The 24789-nt window shown below is 28.9% G+C and overlaps 1 protein-coding gene and 1 long non-coding RNA gene across 2 annotated transcripts in view; one reads left to right on the top strand and one right to left on the bottom strand.

Annotated features, from left to right (window-relative positions):
- Window positions 1-14: 14 nt before the first annotated feature.
- LOC149056072 (KICSTOR complex protein ITFG2-like) lies at window positions 15-5953 on the bottom strand. Its single transcript, XM_089227004.1, has 3 exons — window positions 5726-5953; window positions 373-604; window positions 15-182 (listed from the first exon to the last, which is right to left on the bottom strand). The coding sequence occupies exons 2-3, from the start codon at window positions 535-537 to the stop codon at window positions 15-17; spliced, it is 333 nt and encodes a 110-aa protein (XP_089083130.1). The 5' UTR covers window positions 538-604; window positions 5726-5953.
- Window positions 5954-9971: 4018 nt separating this feature from the next.
- LOC149056071 (uncharacterized) overlaps window positions 9972-24789 on the top strand; it is a 30025-nt gene continuing 15207 nt past the window's right edge. Inside the window, exons 1-3 of the long non-coding RNA XR_016191522.1 lie at window positions 9972-10822; window positions 13216-13311; window positions 17366-17482. This is a non-coding gene — a long non-coding RNA (uncharacterized LOC149056071). The remainder of the gene's footprint in view (window positions 10823-13215; window positions 13312-17365; window positions 17483-24789) is intronic.

Below are 24789 nucleotides of genomic sequence, written 5' to 3'. Positions count from 1 at the left end.
AAAAGTGTATATTATTACATTTTATTAGGATTATATTGATAAAGACAGTCTCCAATGATTTTTCTTTTTAATGGTTCTTCGTACTTTTCCATAAATGTTGAAAGCTGATTGTCATTTTCAATACATTTTGATAAGCTCTGGACACATGTATTAGGTAATTTTAAACCATAATAAATATAAACCTAAAAAAATATGGTATAACATTTTAAACATAGAAGTACAATATTAAATTATAAAGATGCAATTTTTATATGCATTGCAAAATTATTTTTTATCTAAAATAATGTAAAGGCATTTTTTTAGAAGTCTAATTATTAGTCAATATACCTTATACTTGCGTCCAAAATATTATTAAGAAAAAAAAATATATACCTTCTGTGAATTAGTTATAAACACAAAACTAGGCATAGATTTTGTATTTAATTTTACTGTATACATTCCACAACAAAACGCAGAAACTGATTCTTCAAACTTAAATATTGCATGTTGACTTTTCTGATCCAAAATAAGAGTATCTCCATTCAATGAACATGTCATTAAATAATCAGGACCACCATCTGACAATTTACTTATGATGAACAGTTTTTGATCAATGTTTTTACTCCTAGAAACCCAAAAAATTGAATAGGGTAGAAAGTAGTAAAGTAACAATAATATATTTTTTTTTTGCTTCTTGAAATACATTTGCCTGCGGGCGCCAATCCCCTCTTCCCATTTTATTTTCATAATTAAATATATTTTATTTTTTGTGTGCACATTTTTTGAACATTAATAACCATTTGACTCAAAAAAACTAATTCTATCACGATTTTAATATTCTCAATAGTTTAACTTATTTATAGTTCTTGAAATTACATACTGCAGGCTTTAGTGTGTATACTAAATACTTACATCATAATTTTTCAAATTTTTTTTTTTGGCTTCTTGAAAAACATTTGCCTGCGGGCGCTAATCCCCACCTTCCCAATTTTTTTTTTTTTGATACTATAATATAGTTTATTTTTGAGTACACAAATTTTTATACAATTATACCCATCTAACTGAAAAGACAATTAGGTATATCAAGATTTTTTTATTCTAATAGTTTATTTCATTTTTTTTTTATAGAAATTATACATTTTACAGTCTTCAGTAGGTATGAATTCTAATATTCTATAATTAAAAATTTTTTTTTTGCTTCTTGAAATACATTTGCCTTCGGGCGCTTATCCCCCCTTCCCATTTTTTTTTCATTCTTTAATGTAGTTGATTTTTGTGTACACTAATTTAAACATTCATCACAACAAGAGCTTAAAATAATTATTATTTTACGATTATATTATTCTCAATAGTTTAATTCATTTTATTTTCTTGAGATTACATACTGCAGTCTTCAGTTTACATCATAATTTATCAAAATTTTTTTCTTCTTGAAAAACATTTGCCTGCGGCTGCCAAACCCCCTTCCCAATTTTTTTTTGATACTATAATATAGTTTATTTTTGAGTACACAAATTTTTAAATAATTATAACCATTTAACTGAAAAGACAATTAAATCACGTTTTTATTAGTTTAATATTATATTTCATTTTTTTTTCATAATTACATAATTTTTAGCAATATTTAGTATTAATTCTTAAATTATGGTTTTTCAAATTTTTTTGTTCCTTCTTGAAATATTTTTCCTGAGGTCGCTAAACCACCCTTCCCAATTTTTGTTTTTTTGTGTACAAAATTTGGTACATATTTGGTAATAATATTTTCTAGCTCATTAGCGAAATTTTCCCATTTTGATTTTTTAAAGTTATAGCGTCTTCAGATGGATACTTCAATTCCATGAATTTCCATATCTATTTTACATATTATTGGTCTGTGTCGCGTTTGTGGTATTCGTTGAGCACATTTCTCTACAAGCACTCGTTTCTTTATTGGTATCAGCGTATCCCCTGCTGAGGCTATGCCTATTAAAATCACCAATGACTATTCTCGTATTTTGGTTTAGGTAGTTTGAGGGCTCTATAAACTTAAATGGTGTATTGTGAGGATATTGTGATATTGCCCAGGTCTACGGTGAATATTTCTATATTGTCCTCGTTCATTATGTGTATTGATTCGATATTTAACTTGTCTCTGACAAAAATTGAACTGCCATACTTATTGTGAGGACGTCGACCTATTATCTTCATGTTAGTTATAGATGGGTTATGGTCGTTTTCTTTTCTGTGGGTTTCCTCATTTCCTGTATGACTGTCGTTGTCAGGAGGGGGCTCCGCGTGGAGGCTCTTTCAATGCCCCCACAAAATTTTTAAACATTCATAACAAAATGCCATAGTATAAACAATCATTATTTTTACTATTAAAAATAGTACTATTGCGAGTAACGTGAATTTGTTGAATGTTACTTTTCTCGTGATCCACACGACATCGGACCGCTGACATAATAATTAATCACAGCTCACACTTCGATATACATAGCGAGTAACTCAGGTTTGTTATAGGTTACTTTTCACGTGACGATGACGACGTCGGACCGCTGACATAATTAATCACAGCGCACTCTTCGAATTATAGCGAGTAACTCGGAATTGTTATATTTTTTACTTTTCCACTGCAGCCATGATGCCGTACTATTGCATGTAACTCAGGTTTGTTATAGGTTACTTTTCACATGACGATGAAGACGTCGGACCGCTGACATAATTAATCACAGCGCACTCTTCGAATTAAAGCGAGTAACTCGGAATTTTTATATTTTTTACTTTTCCACTGCCATGATGCCGTACTATTGCATGTAACTCAGGTTTGTTATAGGTTACTTTTCGCGTGACCCACACGACGTCGGACCGCTGGCATAATTAATCACAGCTCACACTTCGATATATATATAGCGAGTAACTCAGGAAACTCATTTTTTTTCGAAATATTCAATATAAATCTGATTTTTAGAAAAATTTATATGGTAAAACACTTATTTAAGTCAAATGCCTGAGTTTTTACAATTTTTTAAATATCAATATTTTCGTTAAGTAAATTACGATCTAGTTTATGTTAGAAACCTTGTAATTTCAAATAATAATGAAGTTTTTTAAAAATATTTTATAAGAACATTTTTAAATAAGTGCATGTCAAAATCTAATTTTTTTTTTATTGTATTTATTTTAATAATATGTGATGTATAAGCTATAAATTACCTACTATAATTAACCTAACGAAAATATTGATATTTAAAAAAATTGTAAAAAATCAGCCATTTGACTTAAATAAGTGTTTTTACCATATACATTTTTCTAAAAATCAGATTTATAAATTGGCTATATTGAATATTTCGAAAAAAAAATGTATCAATTTTTAAGTTTTTTATTTTCAGTATTAAAAAATAAAAAAATGTATTCTAAAAATGTAGCGCAAGTGACTATGGATTATATTTAAAAAATATTGATTAGAACAAAAGTTATTTCATTTGTCAGATCTCTTTGGGACATCCTCTGTATAACGGTTTGGTGCTGACAATGCGGCAGGTGGTGACACAGCGGGCGAACGTTATGATGGCTATAGGTAATATATTACATTGTAATGTCTACCATTTAGGTGCTCATATGCGTATGTGGGCGCGACCGTATGAGTACGGACGATGTACGTCGGTTTGATTATAAGAGAAAAAGGCGCAAGCAACCTTATTGCCACTGTTTGTACCGGGTCGTAACGTCGACTGCCGCCGCGACAACGCAGAGATCGCTCAGTAGGTCCGTTGTTACCGCGACCTCCGCAACAACCACATTGGCTTATGTAATACGTAGGCACAATATATAACTACGAAAAGTATACGTAACAGCGAGTAACGCCGTGTCCTACGTGAATCCGACTAGTGCGACTCTTGAGAACGAATTCTATTCTGACCATGCTGTTCTGTCGAAATACGATGCGTCCGATGCGACAAAATACAAACTGTTTTGTTTTTCGTCGCGTAGGTCGGATTCACGTAGGACACGGCATAACTCGGATTTGTTATATTTTTTACTGTTCCAATGCCATGATGCCGTACTATTGCGAGTAACGCGAGTTTGTTGTACGTTACTTTTTGGGTGACCAACACGACGCCGAAACGACGTCATAATTAATCACGGCCTGCACTTTTGAACTATAGCGACTAGCGAGTAACTCGGAATTGTTGTATTTTTTATTTTTCCACCGCGATGAGCCGCACTATTGCAAGTAACTCAGGTTTGTTATATTTTTTACTTTTCCAATGCCATGATGCCGTACTATTGCGGGTAACGCGAGTTTGTTGTACGTTACTTTTTGGGTGACCAACACGACGCCGAAAAGACGTCATAATTAAACACGGCCTGCACTTCGAAGTATAGCGAGTAACACTGATTTGTTATAGGTTAATTTTCGCGTGACGATGACGACGTCGGACCGCTGACATAATTAATCACAGCGCGCACTTAACTATAATATAGCGAGTAACTCAGAATTGTAATATTTTTTGCTTTTCCACTGCCATGATGCCGTACTATTGCAAGTAACTCGGGTTTGTTATAGGTTACTTTTCACGTGACGAAGACGACGTCGGACACGGGACAATTGATAATCGAATCTATGCGGTTTGTGCGACTTGTTGTAGACGAAAGAATGTAGCTATCGAACCGTGTCAATTTTATTACCACTGCGAGATGATGCTGTATACTATTGCGAGTAACGTGAATTTGTTGAACGTTACTTTTTACGTGACCCACACGACGTCGGACCGCTGAAATAATTAATCACAGCGCACACTTCGAACTATACCGAGTAACTCGGAATTGTTATATTTTTTACTCTGCCACTGCCATAATTGATAATGAATAAACATAAATGATAAATGATAATTGACGTATCGATGCCGAGGCGTAGCGCAGTGCCCGCAAGCTCAGGTGCGATAATCGTGGTTAGTCGGTGGTGGTCATCACAAACTGGCTTGCAAGGTCGCTGCCCTGTTTTTGATCTCGTCCGTCACTTCATACAGCAGAGCTTGTAGTTCGGACCAGCTGCAGGAAATAAAACGATGATGGACACTGACATCCATAACTGCAGTTGTAAGACCCTACGAGTATGTCAGGTACAACTTATTATAGTTAGAAATTTGAAATTTCGAAAAATACGACTTAGTAAATACCATGGTATGTAGGTATTATGTCATCGGTGAACGCGGTGGATTTATAGAAACTCTAAGAATTTATAAATATTTATAATTACTTATATACTTAATAATATACCTATACAAGTATAAATCTATGGCAGCAGCCAATTTAATATATTCTGTTCAGGTAAATGAATAATTTAATTTACCAACATCCATTTCAAAGCGGCGAAGATGATGGTTCTGCGTTAGTAACCACACAATAACAGAAGTTTCACTAGAAGAATCAATATTTTTGTAAGTTTTTTTTAAAATGCTATTGTTGCAAATATATTATTAAAAATATATTTTAAAACGGACGAGCGTCTTAAATACCGAAGCGCGCAATACGTAAAATAAACGAAGCAACTATATACAGCAGCTCGGCGATCAATTACTCATTATTTATACGTCGTATCCCAGGCATAGAATATTAATGAAAATTACCCTCATGCCGAGTAAAATTCAACAATTATTATTTATATTTCACGCGTACATTTTATTCTAAACTGAATTTTTTATATTATATATATTTTTTATATTTATATTAAAATTGCGAGTAATGCGACATTTTTGTACATTACTTTCTGCGTGACGATGACGACGTTGGACCGCTGACAATCTAAACCATGCGGCTGACGCCAAATTATTGCAATTAACGCGAATTTGTTGTAGGTACGTTACTTTTCGCGTGATCATGACGACGTTCGACCGCTGACATAATCAATCACACAGCCAAGGTGAGCTATTGTGGGTAACACAAATTTGTTAAAGGTTACATAATATCGCGTGACCACGATGATATCGAACCACTGATAATCGAAACCAGGCGGTTTGTGCGAATTTTCGCAGGCAAAAAGAGTGTCGATCGAACATAGTCAAACTAATTACCACTGTTATGAAGCCGTACTATTGCAAGTAACGCAAAATGTTTTTACGTTACTTTTCGCGTGAACATGTGACGTCCTACCACTGGCATAATCAATCACGCCTCGCACTCCGAACTATTGAGAGTAACGCGAAATTGATTACATTAATAAATTTCTTCGTGACGATGACGACGTTGAACCCAAACCATGCGTTTGACGCCGTACTATTGCCAATAATGAAATTTTAATTATAAAATGCTTTTCGCGTGACGATGACTACTTCAGTCCGCTTGAATATCCAAACCATGCGGTGGTCCCCGTACTATTGGGAATAACTCGAATTTTTTGTTTACATTAATTTTCGAGTAATCATAACGACATCGGACTGCTGAAATAATCAATTATAGGGCGCACGCCAAACTATTGTGAGTAACGCTAATTTGTTAAGTGTTTTATTTCGCGTGACGATGACGATGTCGAACCACTGATAATCAAAACCATACGGTTTGTCGGTTTGTGTGCATTTTCGTAGGCAAAAAGAGTGTCGATCGAACAGAGTCAAACATAGGGTTGGCTAACGTGAAAAAACCAAATACAACTACAGTATAAACCCGTTTAAAACGCTCTTCGAGGGACCAGTTAAAAATAGCGTCTTAAGCGGGAAATCGTGTTACTCGGGAACAATAAATTATATTTTTTACTTAGCATAGCTCGAGTGTATTTGTTACTGGAAGAATCTGTGTTGTATCATCCTATTAACATCATTAACAAGACGAGCGTCTTATCCGGGAACATGGAGCGTATTATCCAGAGTTGATTACATGTTAAATGTTGTCAAAATCAAGGGACTCGTAAAAATGAGCGTATATTAGCCGAGAAATTGGCTTAAGCGAAGTACCGCCAATTTGTTATAGGTTACATATCACTTTACCATGATGATATCGAACTGATGATCAAAACCATACGGTTTGTGCGAATTTTCGTAGGCAAAAAGAGTGTCGTTCGAAGAGATAGTCAATCTAATTACCACTGTGATGAAGCCGTAATATTGCAAGTAACGCGAAATTGTTGTACGTTACTTTTCGTGTGACGACGAAGACGTCGAACTGCTAAAAATCTAAACCATGCGTTTGACGCCGTACTATTGCCAATAATGAAAATTTGTTATGAGTTACTTTCAGGTAAACATGACGAGGTCGGACTGCTGACATCATCAATCACCCCTCGCACGCCGAACTATTGAGAGTAACACGAAATTGTTATAGGTACATTACTTTTTGCATGACGATGACGACGTCGGACAACTGACAATCCAAACCATGCTGTTGACGCAGAACTATCGCGAGTAACGTGTATTTTTTGTACGTTACTCTTCGTGTGACGATGAAGACGTCAAACTGCTGAAAATCCAAACCATGTGGTGAACGCCGTACTAATGCAGTTAATAAGAATTTGTTATACATTACATTTCACGTGATCATGTGACGTCCTACGGCATACACAATCAATCACACCTCGCATGCCGAACTATTGCGAGTAATGCGAAATTGTTGTACGTTACTTTTCGTGTGACGACGAAGACGTCGAACTGCTGAAAATTTAAACCATGCGTTTGACACTGTACTGTTGCCAATAATGAAAATTTGTTAGAAGTTACTTTTCAGGTAAACATGACGACATCGGACTGCTGACATCATCAATCACCCCTCGCACGCCGAACTATTGAGAGTAACGCGAAATAATTGTTGTACATTACTTTTTGCGTAACGATGACGACGTCCTACTCATGACATAATTAATCACACCTTGAACGCCTAACTATTGAGAGTAACACGAAATTGTTATACATTACTTTTTGCATAACGATGACGACGTCGGACAACTGACATAATAAATCACACCGCGCACGCCGAACTATCGTGAGTAACCCTAATTTGTTATACGTTTCATTTCGTGAGAAGATGTCAAACTGCTGAAAATCCAAACCATGTGGTAAACGCCGTACTAATGCAGTTAATAAGAATTTGTTATAGGTTACTTTTCGCGTGATAATGACGACGTCCGACCGCTGACATAATCAGTCTCGCTTCACACGCCTAACTATTATTGCGAGTAACGTAAAATTGTTATACGTTAATTTTTGCGTGACGATGACGACGTTGGACCGCAGAATATCCAAACCATGGTCTAAGTGCAAATTTTCGTATGTAAAAAAAGTGTTGTCAAACAGAGTCAAACTAATTTCCACTGTGATGACGCCGAACAATTGCGAAAATTGCTAATTTAGTGTACAAGTGTTTAATCATTAGAAATAATAAAGAAGGGGGGATTGGCGCCCGCAGCTAAATATTTTTCAAGAATAAAAAAAAAAAGCGGGTAAGTGGATGTTGCTCTGCTGTACATTAGGGGGTGGGGTGGACCTCTGACAAGGGTAGGTTAAATTTGAATGTACAATCATAGGTATCATTGTATATACAAAAAACGATTCTGTAAGGAGATGTTCTTATCTGAAATAATCAATCATAGGGCGCACGACGAACTATTGTGAGTAACGCTAATTTGTTAAGTGTTTTATTTCGCGTGACGATGACGATGTCGAACCACTGATAATCAAAACCATACGGTTTGTGTGCATTTTCGTAGGCAAAAAGAGTGTCGGTCGAACAGAGTCAAACATAGGGTTGGGATTTTTTTGTTTTAACTCGCGGGATACACAATTTTTTTAAATGTAATATTGTAAAAAATCGGGAAATTGACGTCCCACTTTATTAAAAAGCGGGAATCGGGACAAAAAAAAAATTGTAAATTGATTAGGTATCATAGTAGTAAAATTTCAATTTGTTGTGTCAAACAAAATAAATGTCTTGTCATAAACTTATTTATTTATTAATAAATCATAATTATCAGCAGTTTGATTCGTTTTATTAAATATAAGAAATTTGATTCATAAATATTTTTTAAACGTTTAATAAAAAAATGTACTTTCAACTAAAAAGTAGAAAATAAAAAATAAAATAAAAAAAAAATTTTTTAAAAACACGCTTTCCTATAAAAACATATTTAAAAAAATATAAATATATATATAAAATTGAACTAAAAAATATTTAAAAAATTTTCTGTACTCAAAAATAATGAAAAATTTAAAAGTGAGTGGTGCTCTTACACTTGACATATACCCCCAGTCACTATCTTATAAACAGGTTTGAACAAAGAAGTGTATGTGAGACTTAGCTCGGCTTTAAATGTTTTGTATGATGCACCACACACTCTTAAATTTTTCATTATTTTTGAGTACAGAAAATTTTTAAAATATTTTTTAGTTAAATTTGATATATATATATATATTTATATTTTTTAAAATATATAATATCTAATAATATTTGGTCACTGTTTTAGATTCTGAACGAAGTGATTTCTAATTGAGTTCACTGGTGCTATTTAAAAATATAGGTGACAATTTAATGAATTAAAAACAAATCATTATGATAATGCTTATCGGGATAAATTCGGCTTTAATAAGTTTCGGCTAATGTAACACAATAAAAAAAAATAAAAAAAAATAAAAATAAAAATAAAAACACACATCATTGTAAAATCAATACATCACTCCGTTCAGAATCTAAAATATTATATTTGGCAAGATTTCAGTAGTGAAACTGACTATTGCAACAGACATGTCTGACATAAAATTTTTATACATACAAAAAACCATGCAATAACTCATTTAGTCCTCAATGCGTATTCCAGATTTTCTTATCACTTAAATTAAAATTTTTTTATTACTATAATAAACATAATATACAAATTCGACATCTAAAATAACTGAAAGAAACAAAAAAAAAGCTAAAATAAATTGGTTTATTTGGAATAAGAATGGCGTGAGTCGAATATATATATATATATATTAAATTTCTATCTCGTACCTATATGAAAAAAGAAGTATTTGCTTTAAAACCCTAGCCCTACTTATTATAATTGTCATGACCTTATGATTAACAATATTATTATGCTACGAAGATGTGTTTAATGAGATTGTGGTGGCACATGATTGGCATATTGGTGGCTTTTGCCGTAGATAATTAATTAATTATAATAAATAACATATTTGTAATTAATTATTAGTTTCGTATTCGGAAAGACCTTTTGACTTGGAATTTTACAAACTAGTTGTCGCCCGACATGGTCGGTACGGAAAATTAATGTGTACACTGTTTAACTTAATTTTAACTTTAAAAAGCAGTAATCACATTTATTTAATAGTTCATAAAGAAATATATTTTAGTAAAAATATGCATGTGCTTCTAACATTTAAACACCATCTTAAATATTATTAATCGATAATCAAATAAATAAATTTAAAAAAAATAATTAAAATAATACCAAGGTACTTTATTTTGCTATACATAATTTTAATTTAAAGTTATGCATTATTTCGGTATAGTTATCTCATTTCATTATTGCCCGATGCCCTGCAATGAACAGATTGTATACAAGGGCATCGTTGATATAAAAGTAGTATTATAATATATACCTAGGTATCTATGGATTTCTCTTATTGATTTAGTACAATATAATCCATGGCGATTGTCAAAGTCTTTGCGGAGGACGCAGTCTATTAAAGATGCTAACATTTCAATTAGATAGCAAAGTAGACATGAACGAAAAACATCCTACTTTCCGTTTAATCTTTTTTTTCATAAATCACATTATTTTTAGACTTCAATTCAGCAGTATCTGATGCGTTTCCATTTCAGCGTCGGAGTGCATACACGTCGCGGACTCTAACAAAGCCCAAAATAATTGATATTTAAGGTAAGTTTGTTTTAATACCAATTCTTTTGCGGCTTAATATTATAAAAGAATTGAGGTACACGTTCGTACACTTTTACAATGGTGATGTTTGCAAAGAGTTCTTCACCTATGCATTTGAAACTAAAAACTACAATAGGCATTTTAAACATACTTTATATTGTGACTTTTTCAAATATAATAAAATATTCCCTTGAACCCAAAAAGTCAGACTTATACAATTTTTTACAAAAAGTCAGACTTATACAATTTTTTACAAATTTTTAGCCTTTTACAATTTTTTAAGTAAATGTAAGACTGTCATATTTTGATATGTGGCTGTATTGCATACAGAAATTGATTTTCAGACATACCAAAATATAGCAGTATTGAATTTAAGCCATGTTTATTTTTGTGTCATATATCCAATTATGGCAGTATTGAACTTTAAATTATTAATGAATAATAAAATATTATTGACTGTTAGTTTTTTTGAAATTTTATTAAAATTATTGTTGTGTTATAATTTATAATTGTACAGGTAATATATAATATATAAGGATGAAAATTAATCATTTAATAGTTGTAGGTATTTAATCAATATCTTTAAAAATAATTTACTATAAAACACTAAATAAAAAATAAAATACTGCTTGTCTTTAAGTCAATAAGCTTATTTTTATGTATCAAAATAACAAATAATATGACAAATTAAAAAAAAATATATTCTAAACTGATAATGACTATAAAATTATCAAATGCTTTTGAACAAAAAGAGTACAAGACTATAACATTATGTACGAATTTGAATAATTTATTATTATGTTAATAATATACGAGTAGGTATAATACCTACTTGTTTGAAATACAATGTAAAAAAAAAGTTACTCATTATAATTATCATGGCCTTATGTTTAACAATATTATACTACCTATGGCTTTGAAAATAAATAAATAATATGTCTAATTTTATTATATAAATTAATCACCATCTTCATAGTTTTTTTATTATTATTATTATTTTATTAGTATTTGTTATAAGTATTATCAATTTCAGATATTAGTAAGTTTTTATAAAAATGATAATAAGTATCTGGAATAAGTTTTGATTTGCGCGATAAAATTAAATCTTTTTTATTTGTAAGATTCCAGGTTTTTCAATAAATGCAAATTTCATATGTAATGTATGTTTGATAATTTTATTTTTGAATTTCTATTTTTCTTTAAAACTATAATTTCTTGATAATTTGCTTGCCCATAGGTTGTTTATATTATTGTAAAAACAATTTATCATGGAATTCTTATTTAACTTTAATTAATTTAATATCTCTCTATAAAACCATTTGACCGATATTATTTTTATTAAAGTTGTTACAAAAATCTTTGCTATGACACCTTGTTCTAGTAAAAATTAAATTTTTACAGATTTATAGGTAAATAATTATATATATATATATATTTTATTTTTATTGAGTATATTCACATCGACAACAAAGGCCATTAGTTAAACTTATTTACAATAATGATATAATATAATATGCAGGTACTGATACAATGATAAGTTATTTAATTAGGATAAAACATTTTTTTTTTATATAAGATTGAACAATTTTGTTTTTCTTAAAAAATTAACTATGTATAGGTTTTTTCATGAATAGGTTATTTATATTTTACGTAGGTGCCTAATTCAATATTTTATTAAAATTGAATTTATTATTTATTTTCTAAAAAAAACACAATATATCAAAAATTAATAAATAATAAATTGGAATAATATTTTTAAAAATTATCGAAGTAAAATAAATAAACATTAATACAAGTAATTATAATTAATCTTTACGTTATTAAAATAAAAACGAACCGGTAGGTATCCGAGTTTTAGTAGATAACTTGTTGTGGTTAGTGAACTAGTGAAGAAATAATAAAATCTTGAATAAAATATTCAAAAAAAATAAATTAACACATTATAACTAGGTAGGGAAGATAAAAATTAAACATTAATCGGATCATTTTAGATATATAATACCTGTAATGCATAAAAGAAGCATGATCGTAATCAATAATCAAACAAAAATAGGCTAAGAAAAATAATATATTATATTATAATTTAAATTTAAAATTACAAATATTTTTTGGTTATTGTTGTATCACATTTAATTATTTAAATGAACATTATTCATAAACGTGAACCTCCTTGGTAATAGAAGTTTAATTGAAATATTACATATCTTTGGATTTATCCTATTAGCGTAACATAATATATAATCTGTGGCAATTGTCTTTTCAGAATCAGCTAGAAGTGGCAGTCGATTAAAGATTATAAAATTATAATTTTTTAATGAGCAATAGAGCAAATATGAACTAAAAATATTCTGTATTCCGTATAATTTTAATTTCATAATTAATAATATTTTCAGACTTCAATTAACTTCAATCTGATGCGTTCTTACGTCGGTATCGGAGTGTCACGTCTCGGATTTCGCCAAAACCCCGAAAAAGAGTCGATGTTTGAGGTAAGTTTATTTTCATATTCTTTTGAGGCTTGAATCTTATGTTAGGCTTTAAATAAATATTTAACGTCACGAAAAATATATTCCCAAGTTCCAAGTATCCTTGACGCATATTTTATTTCTAAGCGCGAAATTAAGAAATACGCGAGATCGAATAATATAAACGCGCTGCGTCGTTTTTCAGGTTGCCAGACGTATAATAATTATAATTTCATAATTATAACCTAGGTATGTGTTTGTAATTAACATTTTTCAATTTTTGTTTAGTTAGTTAATTGTAATATCCGTTTTAACTGATAACTCTAGTCTCCAAAACTCATAGGGATCAATTTTAATTCGTAAATGGTAATTTGTTCGAAATCCAACGTTAGAAGTCAGGAATTTAGAATAAAATATATTTTATTTCGATAAATTATGTATATTATAGATATTTATAGTTATTTATAACCTTTATTCTTTATCTTATATCTAATATCATAGGTACTTATTAAGTTATTGCATTGTAGGTACACTTATAAAGCCCTATGACCTAAAGACTAAAAGAATTGATCACTGAGTGGTGAACTAAGCGGTTATGAAAAATATATTATAACTTAGTTATCATACATATAATAAATATCTGTTAAAATAGTGTATCTACCTAATACATACACACAGGAGTTATTATTTTCTTCAAATTTGTACAGTCATTATTTATTATGAAGTTACGTAAGTTAAGTAAATAACCAAACTCTAATTTATTGCAATCGAATTTTTATTTTATAAAACTCAATCTTTCAAAAATTATTATAGAATAATAATTATAATATTCATGAATTCTTGAAATAAAATAAATAAACAAACTAAAATACGCAATAATAATTAAAATTTGTATAAAAAATTATTAAAATAAAAATCGGTACTAGAGAGTTTTAGTAGCCATACAGTAGGTATAATGTTTTTATAGCCATATAAAATTAATAGGTTCTTGAATAAAATAATCAAAACACATAATAACATTAAACGGGTTGTTTAGCTATATATTTGTGATTTGTACGTATATTGTCAAAATTAAAATTTGAATGCTTGTAAAAAAAAAAATGTGACTATGTATTTCTTTTATTTTTCAACTGCTATTGTAAAAATATTTTAGGAGCCTTGTATTAAATTTTCCAATCTTAGATCTAAAAATAAAAACTTTTATGAATTTCTATCTAAGATAATTTGAACATTGCCGTAATTTTGACGTATTAAGTCAATAGTAGGTTAAATTTGAATACAATAATAGGTATCATTGTATACGAAAAACGATTCTGAACGGAGATGATTTGTCAGTCTAGGATAGGTATATTATATTTAAATATTATCATATATTCTATTTTGAAACAAATATTTTATTTTTCAGTTAAGACGCATTTTGCATAAGGCATGGTTAATCAATTTTTCTAAAAACATTGCATGTAGTTATTATAATTCATAATACCTTGTATTATCAAATATATACATATATCTGGTTTGAGGAAAAATCGTTATCATTACGCGATTTCATAAAAATTTAAAACTCAAACGCTCAAAACATTTTTCATTAAATTTTATAACCAGGGCTCGAAAGTTCTAGCAAATGCATATTTTTATTGGTTGGTCTTAGGACATTCAGAGTAAGATACAAAATTGTTTCAAACTTCTCTAATGTCATATACAAAATTTTATTTTGCTAATTTTTGAATATTTGTGATTTTTAGTGCTATTTTGCTAATTTTGAGTTTTAAGTGCTATTTACAAGCATATTTTATATAAAATGAAAATAAACTAAATTGTATTGAATACATTTATGCTAACGAAGACAAACAGTAGGTACATTTTAGTTACTATTTCCGATCGCACAGGTTATTCCGTTCGTATCCAATAATTTAGTTATTTTTAAAATTTTATCAAATGTAATGCAGTTATCGAATTCGTTCGAAGGTTAGATAGAAAATGTTCCTGAGCCGGAAAAGTGCCTACTTCTCAAATATTTATTATATTATATTTTATATAAAACATGTATAATTTAAAAAAGTCTAAAAATTAGTTTATAAAAAAATTTTAAATAAAAAATGTTTGTTAATGAAATTTTAATTTACATATTTTCCAATTTTAAGTGCTATTTATAGCGCTTACTTATTGTGCTGTTTTTAAGTGCATATTAAAGCGCTAAGAAATTACTTTATCAGTGCTATAACTTCCGAGCCCTGTTTATAACCTTAGTCCTTAGATATAAATACAAACAATATTATGGACTTTGAACTACAAAATAATTTGCAAATATTCACGATTTTGACGAATTTTTGTCAATATTTGAAATTCAAATGCTAATTAAAATTTAATTTGAATTTCCGGAAGATATTTTTTTTGTAATAAAGATTGAAAAATTTGTAAGAAATCTTGTATTAAATTTTCAAATCTTAGATATAAAAAGAAAATTTTTACGAATTTCTAGTTTAGAATAATTTGCGAATTTTTGTAATTATTACGTATTTTGTCAAAATTCAAAATTTGAATGCTTATAAAAGAAATTGTGACTATGATAATTTTTTATAAAATTAATTAATAATTTTTTATTGATACCAATTTAAAAAAAACTAATAATGATCGAAAATTGCATATGCCTATGAATAGTTCAACTTATGTCAAAATTTTTTGAAAATTTCATGGTGGATAGAATATATTTATATAAACATTCGGTAAAATTTTCATGTATCAATGGTCATTTGTTTTAAAGTTACATCAAAAATCAAAATCGATTTTGTCGAAAACTGATTGTGCGTAAAATTTCCCGTTTTTCCCTTAATTTTTAGTTTGTTTATTCCGATTATTTACAAAAATATTAAGAATACTTTTGACCACCAAAGTACCAACTAGATTCACTTTCTGATTGAATAAGGAACTGAAGGCAAATATCGAAGCACTTTTACTGCCCCAAAACGTGATGACAGACAAGAAAAAAATATATTCATGGTTTTGACGAATTTTTGTCAATATTTGAACTTTAAATGCTAATAAAATAAAAAAGTTGTGCCTATGTATTCTAATATTTTTTAATAATAATTTTAACCTATGAGAAACTTTATATTAAAATTTCAAGTGTTTTGATAGGGCCAAAAAAATTTTATCGACACTTAAAGTAAAATTGAAAATTTCAGTTATCTATGAATATCCCAAAAAAGTCAAAATATTTTGAAAATTAAATCATGTAAAGAAAATGCTAATCTAAATAACTGGTAAAATTTTCAAGTATCTACGACTTATACTTTTTGAATTATAACAAATATTTAAAATCGTTTGAGGATATAAATCGTTATCGTTACGCTATTTCGTAAAAATTTAAAATTCAAACGCACTTAAAATTTTTCCTATAATGATGCTTCGAGTTTTCTCTATAGCTACTTGAGAGAAATCGTATTGAAAACTTAGTGTTGTATTTTTAATCCTTAGTTATAAACACAAACATTTTTTGATTGTTCAACTTCAAAATTGCTTGCAAATTTTCGCGTTTACGACAGATTTCGTAAAAATTTGAACTATAAACGCTTATAAAAAAAAATCGTGCCTATGTATTCTTATAATTTTTTAATTACTATAAGAATAACTTATGAGAAACTTTGTATTCAATTTTCAAGTTTTTTTATTGGGCCAAAAAAATTTATCGAAAAAATTTTCAGAAAAATCTAAAATTTCAGTGGTCTATAAATAACTCTAAAATTTAACTTTATATAGATTACATTAACATATACATTTGGCGAAAATTTCAAGTGTTTACGTTGATTAGTTTTTGAATTACAACCATATAAAAAAATCGATTTTTTTGAAAACTGTAGGAAAATGTTCACTTTTGACCTTAATAATGCACAAAGGATATTCACTTTTACATCGGAAACCACCCCCAACGTTTGAATTTGAAGCATTATTTCGACTAGTTATGCTGTACATACACAAAAAAAAACACACATCATTGTAAAATCAATACATTCATCACTTCGTTTAGAATCTAAAATGAATAGGTCAGAAAATATTGTTGAATATTTTATTGAAATTTCAGAGATGGTATTCGTCAGTGAAGATTTGTCAACTAAATATCATATTCGTTGTTGAAGCCTGTGTGAAATGTATTAACAATGTTTCGAAGATGAAGTTTTATAGAAGATTCAGATATTAGGTATGTGATTTTCTATTTTTCAGTAGGTTTATTTTTATTTTATTAATTTATTAATTGAGCAGAGGATAGATTACTTGTAATTTTTTAATTATTCGTTTTGTAACCACTGGTATAACACTATTCAAGTTATCAATAAAATCATGATAAAAATTAGGAAATTGGTCAGGTATAATATTTAAAAAATTTTTTTTTAATAATTTCCTCAATGATATTTAAATATTTTCACCAATTATCAGGTACGATGACCTGTAGGTACTATAGGGACTGGGAGTTTGAGAGTGGGGGCAGAGAAGGATAAAGAGATATGGGGATAGAGAGAGAGAGAGAGAGAGAGAGAGAGAGAGAGAGTGAGAGAGATAGTGAGAAGTTGTGTAGAGAGATGGTAGAGAAGCAGAAAAAAAATCGAGAGAAAAAGAGTGAGAAAGAAAAGGAGGGATAGTAAGAGAGATAGATAGTGTGAGGTAAGGTTAGATTAGGTTAGGTTAGGTAAGGTAGGTACTAGAGAGTGACTTATAAAGAGAGGGCTGAGAGAAGGATAGTGTGAGAGGGAGTGAGAGAGGTAGATAGGATGAAGGATAAGGAGATAAAGTGAATGAGAGGGTGCCAGTGTGAGAAAAACGGGTAGAGGGGTAATGTCAGACGATTGAGTGTGAGAGAGATAGGCGAGGGGGATGGTGTGAAAGTGATAGGGCGAAAGAGAGGTAGTGTCAAAGGGACATGATAAGGTTAGGTGGGGGAACAGAACAAAAAAGTGAGAGAGAATTGTGAGAGGTTGTGAGAGTCAGTGAGATAGGTGAAGGGGAGGGTGTGATAGGGATAGGAAGAAACAGGGGTAGTGGCAGAGAGAGAGAGAGGATAAGGTTAGGTGGGGGAATGGGAATAGTTAGGTAGAAAAGTTATGTTAACAATTCTGAATATGTAGGAAAGGATCTTAAATTGCAAAGGTCACTCGACACTTTGAGTGATACTACCAGGTTAGGTAAGGTTTACAACCTTCGACTTATGGGATAGAATAAAAAGAGAAGGTTGGTTAGGCCGATTTAGAGGATTTCGGTGGAATTTTTTTTCTCCGACTCATGCGCAATACATCAAATTTTTTGTTCACAATAATCTTAATAATTTCAAAAATTAGAGAAAAATGAATGGTTAGATTTTTATCTAAGGCATATCATAGGCTTATTATACTTTAATTATTAAGTGAGTTATGAGTATTTTAAAGTATTCATAACTCGCTTCAAATATAGCCTATAAGTTGCTCTAGGTATTAATCATAAGTTTCTTAAAATTTTAAAAGAGGCCATTTCACTCTAATTTTAGAAATTATTATGATTATAGTGAACGTAATATTTGCTATGTTGTGCGTGGGTCAGAGAGAAAAAAAAAGAAATTCACTGACATCCTCTTAAGTGTTATCAAGTCAAAAAAGCTCTTGATTGTTGACTGTTTACATTATTATAAGTCTTGTAGAAAGTATGACTTTGTCATTACATATTTTGTTAAGATATCACATCAATCAAATGAATATTATCTTTAAAATAACAAATTTTATTTTTATATACAAATTTACAATTTCATTAAACATATTATAGTTAATAGTCTTATTATGAAAAGTATTGTAATGCTCAATAAAAAAAGGTACTAGAGTTGTGGCTTGATAAGTAAAAAAATTTAAATATTATAAATTCTCATTCTCAAAATATTCAATTTCAAAATAAAATATTTGAATACTTTTGTTTAATATTACTTTACAAGTTGTATTATGATTGTGATTAAAAAAATAAAATTGAAAGGAGGCATGATTGGAAGTAAAAGTTATAATTAATAACTGTAGAGCTATAGGACTTTTATGTACTTACTAATAATTCATCAAATATATACAGTTAGATATGCCTTAAAAAAATTACATTCTTTTATTACACTATAAAAATTACTTAATTAAATATTTTATGCATTTTATCATATGTTTATATATATATACCGTGTGTCCCACAAAACAGGGTAGGTACACTTTATCACTCATTACCCTTTAATTATACCCTGTAATCAATCATAAATTCCTATATGACTTAAAATTCTTTTAACTCATATATTTTAGTGGTACTCATACAACTTGGTTTTGTTGATTTTGTGATTGGCGTAGACTTCTACATTTTGTTTCCCATGAGTATTTTTTTTTTTTTTTTAATATATTGTTATGTTGTTTATTCACGAGACATGTGTTAGATTAGTAAAATGTCATGCTAATATTTTTATACTCGAATCAAAAGTTTGGTATAGTAGGGATATTTAATGGATTATATTTTATTTATTATTAATCGTCGTTTGGACTATAACTTTAATTTTATTTGATATTATATTAATATACTTATTTGATCTTTATTTATTATTAGTCATCATTTGGACTATAATATATTTTTATTTTATTTGAATCTAAACATCTCTGTGTTTAATTCTTTTAAAAAAAATGTATTAATCTTCTTTGGATTATATTTTATTTATTATTAGTCGTCGTTTGGACTATAACTTTAACTTTATTTGAATCTAAAGTCTCTAAACATCTAAACATCTCTGTGTTAAATTCTTTTTAAAAAAATGTGTTAATCTTCTTTGGGTTATATTTTATTTATTATTATTCAACGCTTTGACTATAATTTTAATTTTATTTGATATTATATTAATGTATTTATTAGATCTTTATTTATTATTAGTCATCATTTGGACTATAATATAGTTATAATAGATTTTTATTTTATTTGAATCTAAACATCTCTGTGCTTAATTAATTTATAAAAAATGTTTTAATTTTCTTTGGATTATATTTTATTTATTATTAGTCATCATTTGGACTATAATATAGTTAGGTATAATATATTTTTATTTTATTTGAATCTAAACATCTCTGTGTTTAATTCTTCTATAAAAAATGTGTTAATCTTTGGATTATATTTTATTTATTATTATTCAACGCTTTGACTATAATTTTAATTTTATTTGGTATTATATTAATATATTTATTTGATCTTTATTTATCATTAGTCATCATTTGGACTATAATATAGTTAGAATAGATTTTTATTTTATTTGATTCTAAACATCTCTGTGTTTAATTCATTTATAAAAAATGTTTTAATGTTCTTTGGATTATATTTTATTTATTATTAGTCATCATTTGGACTAGGATATAGTAATAATATATTTTTATTTTATTTGAATCTAAACATCTCTGTGTGATTATTTATATTTTATTTATACTTCTTAGTTTTTTGGTTTGGTCTCCGGTAAATTTGGTTTTTTTTATAGTGTACAATAGCATTATTTATTTTGTAAATTATTGAAAATTAAATTTTTTATATTGTAGTCCAACATACTAGATTGGTATGATCAGATGCATTCCTTATATGACAATTTCATGATATTTAAAATAGGGATTTCCATTTAAAAAGAATGAAGAAATACATGACTACTTATAAGAATTTTAAGTCATATAGGAATTTATGATTGGTTTGTCTAGTTTAATGTCCAACAAACAGAATTAAAGATATTTACAGATTAATGAGCAATAAAGTGTACCCTGTTATTTGAGACACATGATATATTGTATATATAAAAAAAAAATAATTATAAAGTGTTAGTAAAAATTTCATTTTTCTTTCATATTTAATATTATTATATTTTGATCCATAAAAATATTTACCTAAGTGCTTGATTTTCGATAAACTATCAAAATATGTACTTAAAACATTTAGAATTTTATCACATAAGTTTTTAAATATGCTGTGTACTACTACTACCCTAGAAATAAGCATACAATAAAGCTTACAAAAAATAAAAAAAATATAAAATGCATAAAAAGTCTTTGCTCTAGAAAACATAAAATGTTTTAAAATAAAAGTTTGTAATAGTAATTTGTCCAGATAAAAGAAAAACAACTTTTGAAGGTGATTAAGAGTTAAAAGAATTTCATTATGAAATTGAAAACAACTTATATTACTAGATTTTTTAAAATAAATCCAAATCTCTAAGAAGAAATAAGATCTGGTGATAGGTAATTTTTCTGAGAAATACAATCATTTTTAAAGTATTATTTTAGTTGAGTGTTGGAATCTATACTAGTGTTAATCGTATACTTTTTCGACTAGTCTAATGAAATTTTTAAAAGTTAAGATTTTAGAAATAAAAAAAAAAAAAAATGTTGTTGTTCACGTATGTATTTATTATCTAGGTATTCAATATTTTAAGTGACATACGTGTTGTTGTTATTATTAGCTATAAAAATAAAAAAGCATTCTTGAACTTGATAAAAAATAGACGTACAAGTACTAATTGTCTCATCTAATAGATATGGTTTCTATATGTTAAAAAAGTAAATTTTGGACCTAAAGGTCACCACATCGACTGTCGTCGCTAGCTCCCGGATGGGCAACCACCTGGGTTCTTAGTGACGAAATCTCGTATTATTTACAGGTGTTTAAAACCAAACAGTAAAATCAGGTTATGCAGTTGATATCTCGAAAACAAAAAAATTGCCTCTGGCCTGGTTTATGCACTGCACACTAGTCGTATACTGTATTTTGGGGTATGGTGTGGCGCGGTGATTTGCCGTGGTCAAACATTGCCTGGCGTCACTAGCTCCTGGATGGGTGACCACCTGGGTTCTTAGTGACGAATCCTTACCCCACATACTCACGTGTTTCTAAACAAACACACGCAATATGGATATATAATTGCCGAAGGATTCGTTTAAAAAAAAAAACGTATATAAAAATATTAAGAAACCAATAGTACATTGTTTAAGTCTATATGAGATATTATACTTCATACTATAACTTTTTAATAATAATAATTAACAATAAGTATGTAATTTGAGATATTTTAGATAAATTTTCTTCTGGACACTTGACCTTTGTTATAAAAAATGTACAGACACTGTGATGTAAAGATTACCAATCACACAGCAAAATTTTATGTTGAAATAATAAATAATAATATTTTATTGTAGAAAAGATTGTTTAAACATTTTTTTAGATCATTTCATTTAAAAAATATTCAAAATCGTAATAATTCAATTTTTGGTGTCTAGAGTCGTTTTTATTAGGTACCATATAAAAATAAAAATAAAATTACCATTATGGTACCACCCGACGTTTTTGGGCCCAGAAAAGCATGATAACTATTATAATTTTGGTGTGTTGGAGGGGGAAATAATTTAGATATTACACAATTTATGTAATAATATTACAAAAGTTGTTTTGCTTTAATGAGGATTTCGCACTCTCATTCTCTTCAACAGGAGACAATACAAACACATAAATCTTTAATAATTATTAGTTATTACTTGTACAATTTACATCCAATCATACTTGCGAGTTAAGATGACAATTTTCGATTCAGACTTGATAGAACGTACTACTATGGATGTGTTAACAACAATTCCCTTCACGTATAGGTACTCGCCAGACACTCGTCGTCATATAAATATGTGCTTAAAATTATATACATCAAAAAAATGTGCATGGCTCTATTCATAGGTAATATATTATCTAAGAAGCAGTTGCACCGAAGTCCTAAAACTCTAGTAGGGGGAAAAATATTTCAAGAGGCTCAACATCTTAATAATAAGAGCTATTTCTAAGAGGTTAACAATCAATAGAACAACTTGATAAGTAAACACTTATATCGGAAATCAACTAAGGATCTTTTTATTCAAAGTGTCCTAGTTAACCATCCGTTTGTCACGCGTTACCCAAATAGCATTTATTGTTCTACGATCATTTAGATTGATACTTATTAAACCCAGTGTCGTAGTCAGCCTTCCCGAGGGGTATTGGGTGTATAGTACTGTATACACTTCTTCCCTCCTCAAATCCTAACCCTGGCTACGGCACTGCCTTCCCCGCGGACAAGTAGATGGTTACCTACATAAGTCATCAGAAGGTTAGTTTAGGTTAGGTACCTAACACAATGGTAAGTTAAGCTCAAGTGATGATAGATGACTATCATCACTGGTCGTGAGCTTTGCATAGAACCTTTCTTACTAACTAACAAGGTATTCGAAATTGTCAACATAACAATGAAAAATATTTAAAAATCAACGAGGAAAATATTAATACTACATTTATACTAAAATATAATATTATACTTATATATTAGTTAATTATACATACTTTTTTCTTAGCTTTTATAATGAATACTTAATACTTAAAATATTATATATACCTGATTAATATTGACATAATTTGGATCACGGTTTTAAAGCCATACAAGTAGTAGTGTTATACCAGTATTTCATATGAACTAATGTTAATCAAAGTAAATAATGCGTCCTCTGATCATAAATTGTTCAACAAACTACAAACAAATCAAGTTTATTTTTGTGTTCACAATTTTCAAAATTCTTTAAACATTTTCATCAACTGAAAAACATAATTTTATCATGATTTAACTCTCCTTCTTTTGTTTTTCTTGAGAATACATAGTGCAGTCTTCATTGTGTATTCCATGACTATAATTTTTTCCAAATTTTTTTTTGATTGTTAAAAATCATTTGCCTGCGGGCACCAATACTCCCTTTCCATTTTTATTTTCAAAATATAACTCTAGTTTATTTTTGTGGACACAATTTTTAAACTTAATAAGCCACTTGCCACTAAAAAACATAATTTTATCATGATTAAATTATCCTTCATATTTTATTTCATTTATTATTCTTGAAAATACATAGTGCAGTCTTTTATTGTGTATTCCAAGACTATAATTTTTTCCAAATTTCTTTTTTGATCCTTAAAAATCTTTTGCCCGCGGGCGCCAATACCCCCTTTCCATTTTTATTTTCAAAATAAAACTCTAGTTTATTTTTGTGGACACAATTTTTAAACTTCATAAGCCACTTGCCACAAAAAACATAATTTTATCACGATTTAATTATCCTTCTTTTATTTTTCTTGAAAATACATAGTGAAGTCTTTAATTGTGTATTCCAAGACTATAATTTGTTCCAAAGTTCGTTTTTGATGGTTAAAATTCATTTGCCTGCGGGCGCCAATACCCTCTTTCCATTTTTATTTTACAAATATATCTCTTGTTTATTTTTGTGGACACAAATTTTAAACTGTACAAGCCACTTGCCTCTGAAAAACATAATTTTATCATGATTTAATTATTCTTCTTATTTTTCTTGAGAATACATAGTGCAGTCTTCATTGTGTATTTTAATACCATAATTTGATACCAATTTTTTTTTTTTTTTTTATTCTAAAAAATCATTTGCCTGCGGGCGCCAATACTCTCTTTCCAATTTAATTTTCAAA

Source organism: Diuraphis noxia, unplaced genomic scaffold (assembly GCF_037042655.1).
Source record: "Diuraphis noxia isolate RWA-SAM2 unplaced genomic scaffold, SU_Dnox_SAM2 contig0004, whole genome shotgun sequence".
Lineage (NCBI taxonomy): Eukaryota > Metazoa > Arthropoda > Insecta > Hemiptera > Aphididae > Diuraphis > Diuraphis noxia.
The sequence above is the reverse complement of the archived record's forward strand: the minus strand, read 5'-3'. Positions and strand labels throughout refer to the sequence as shown.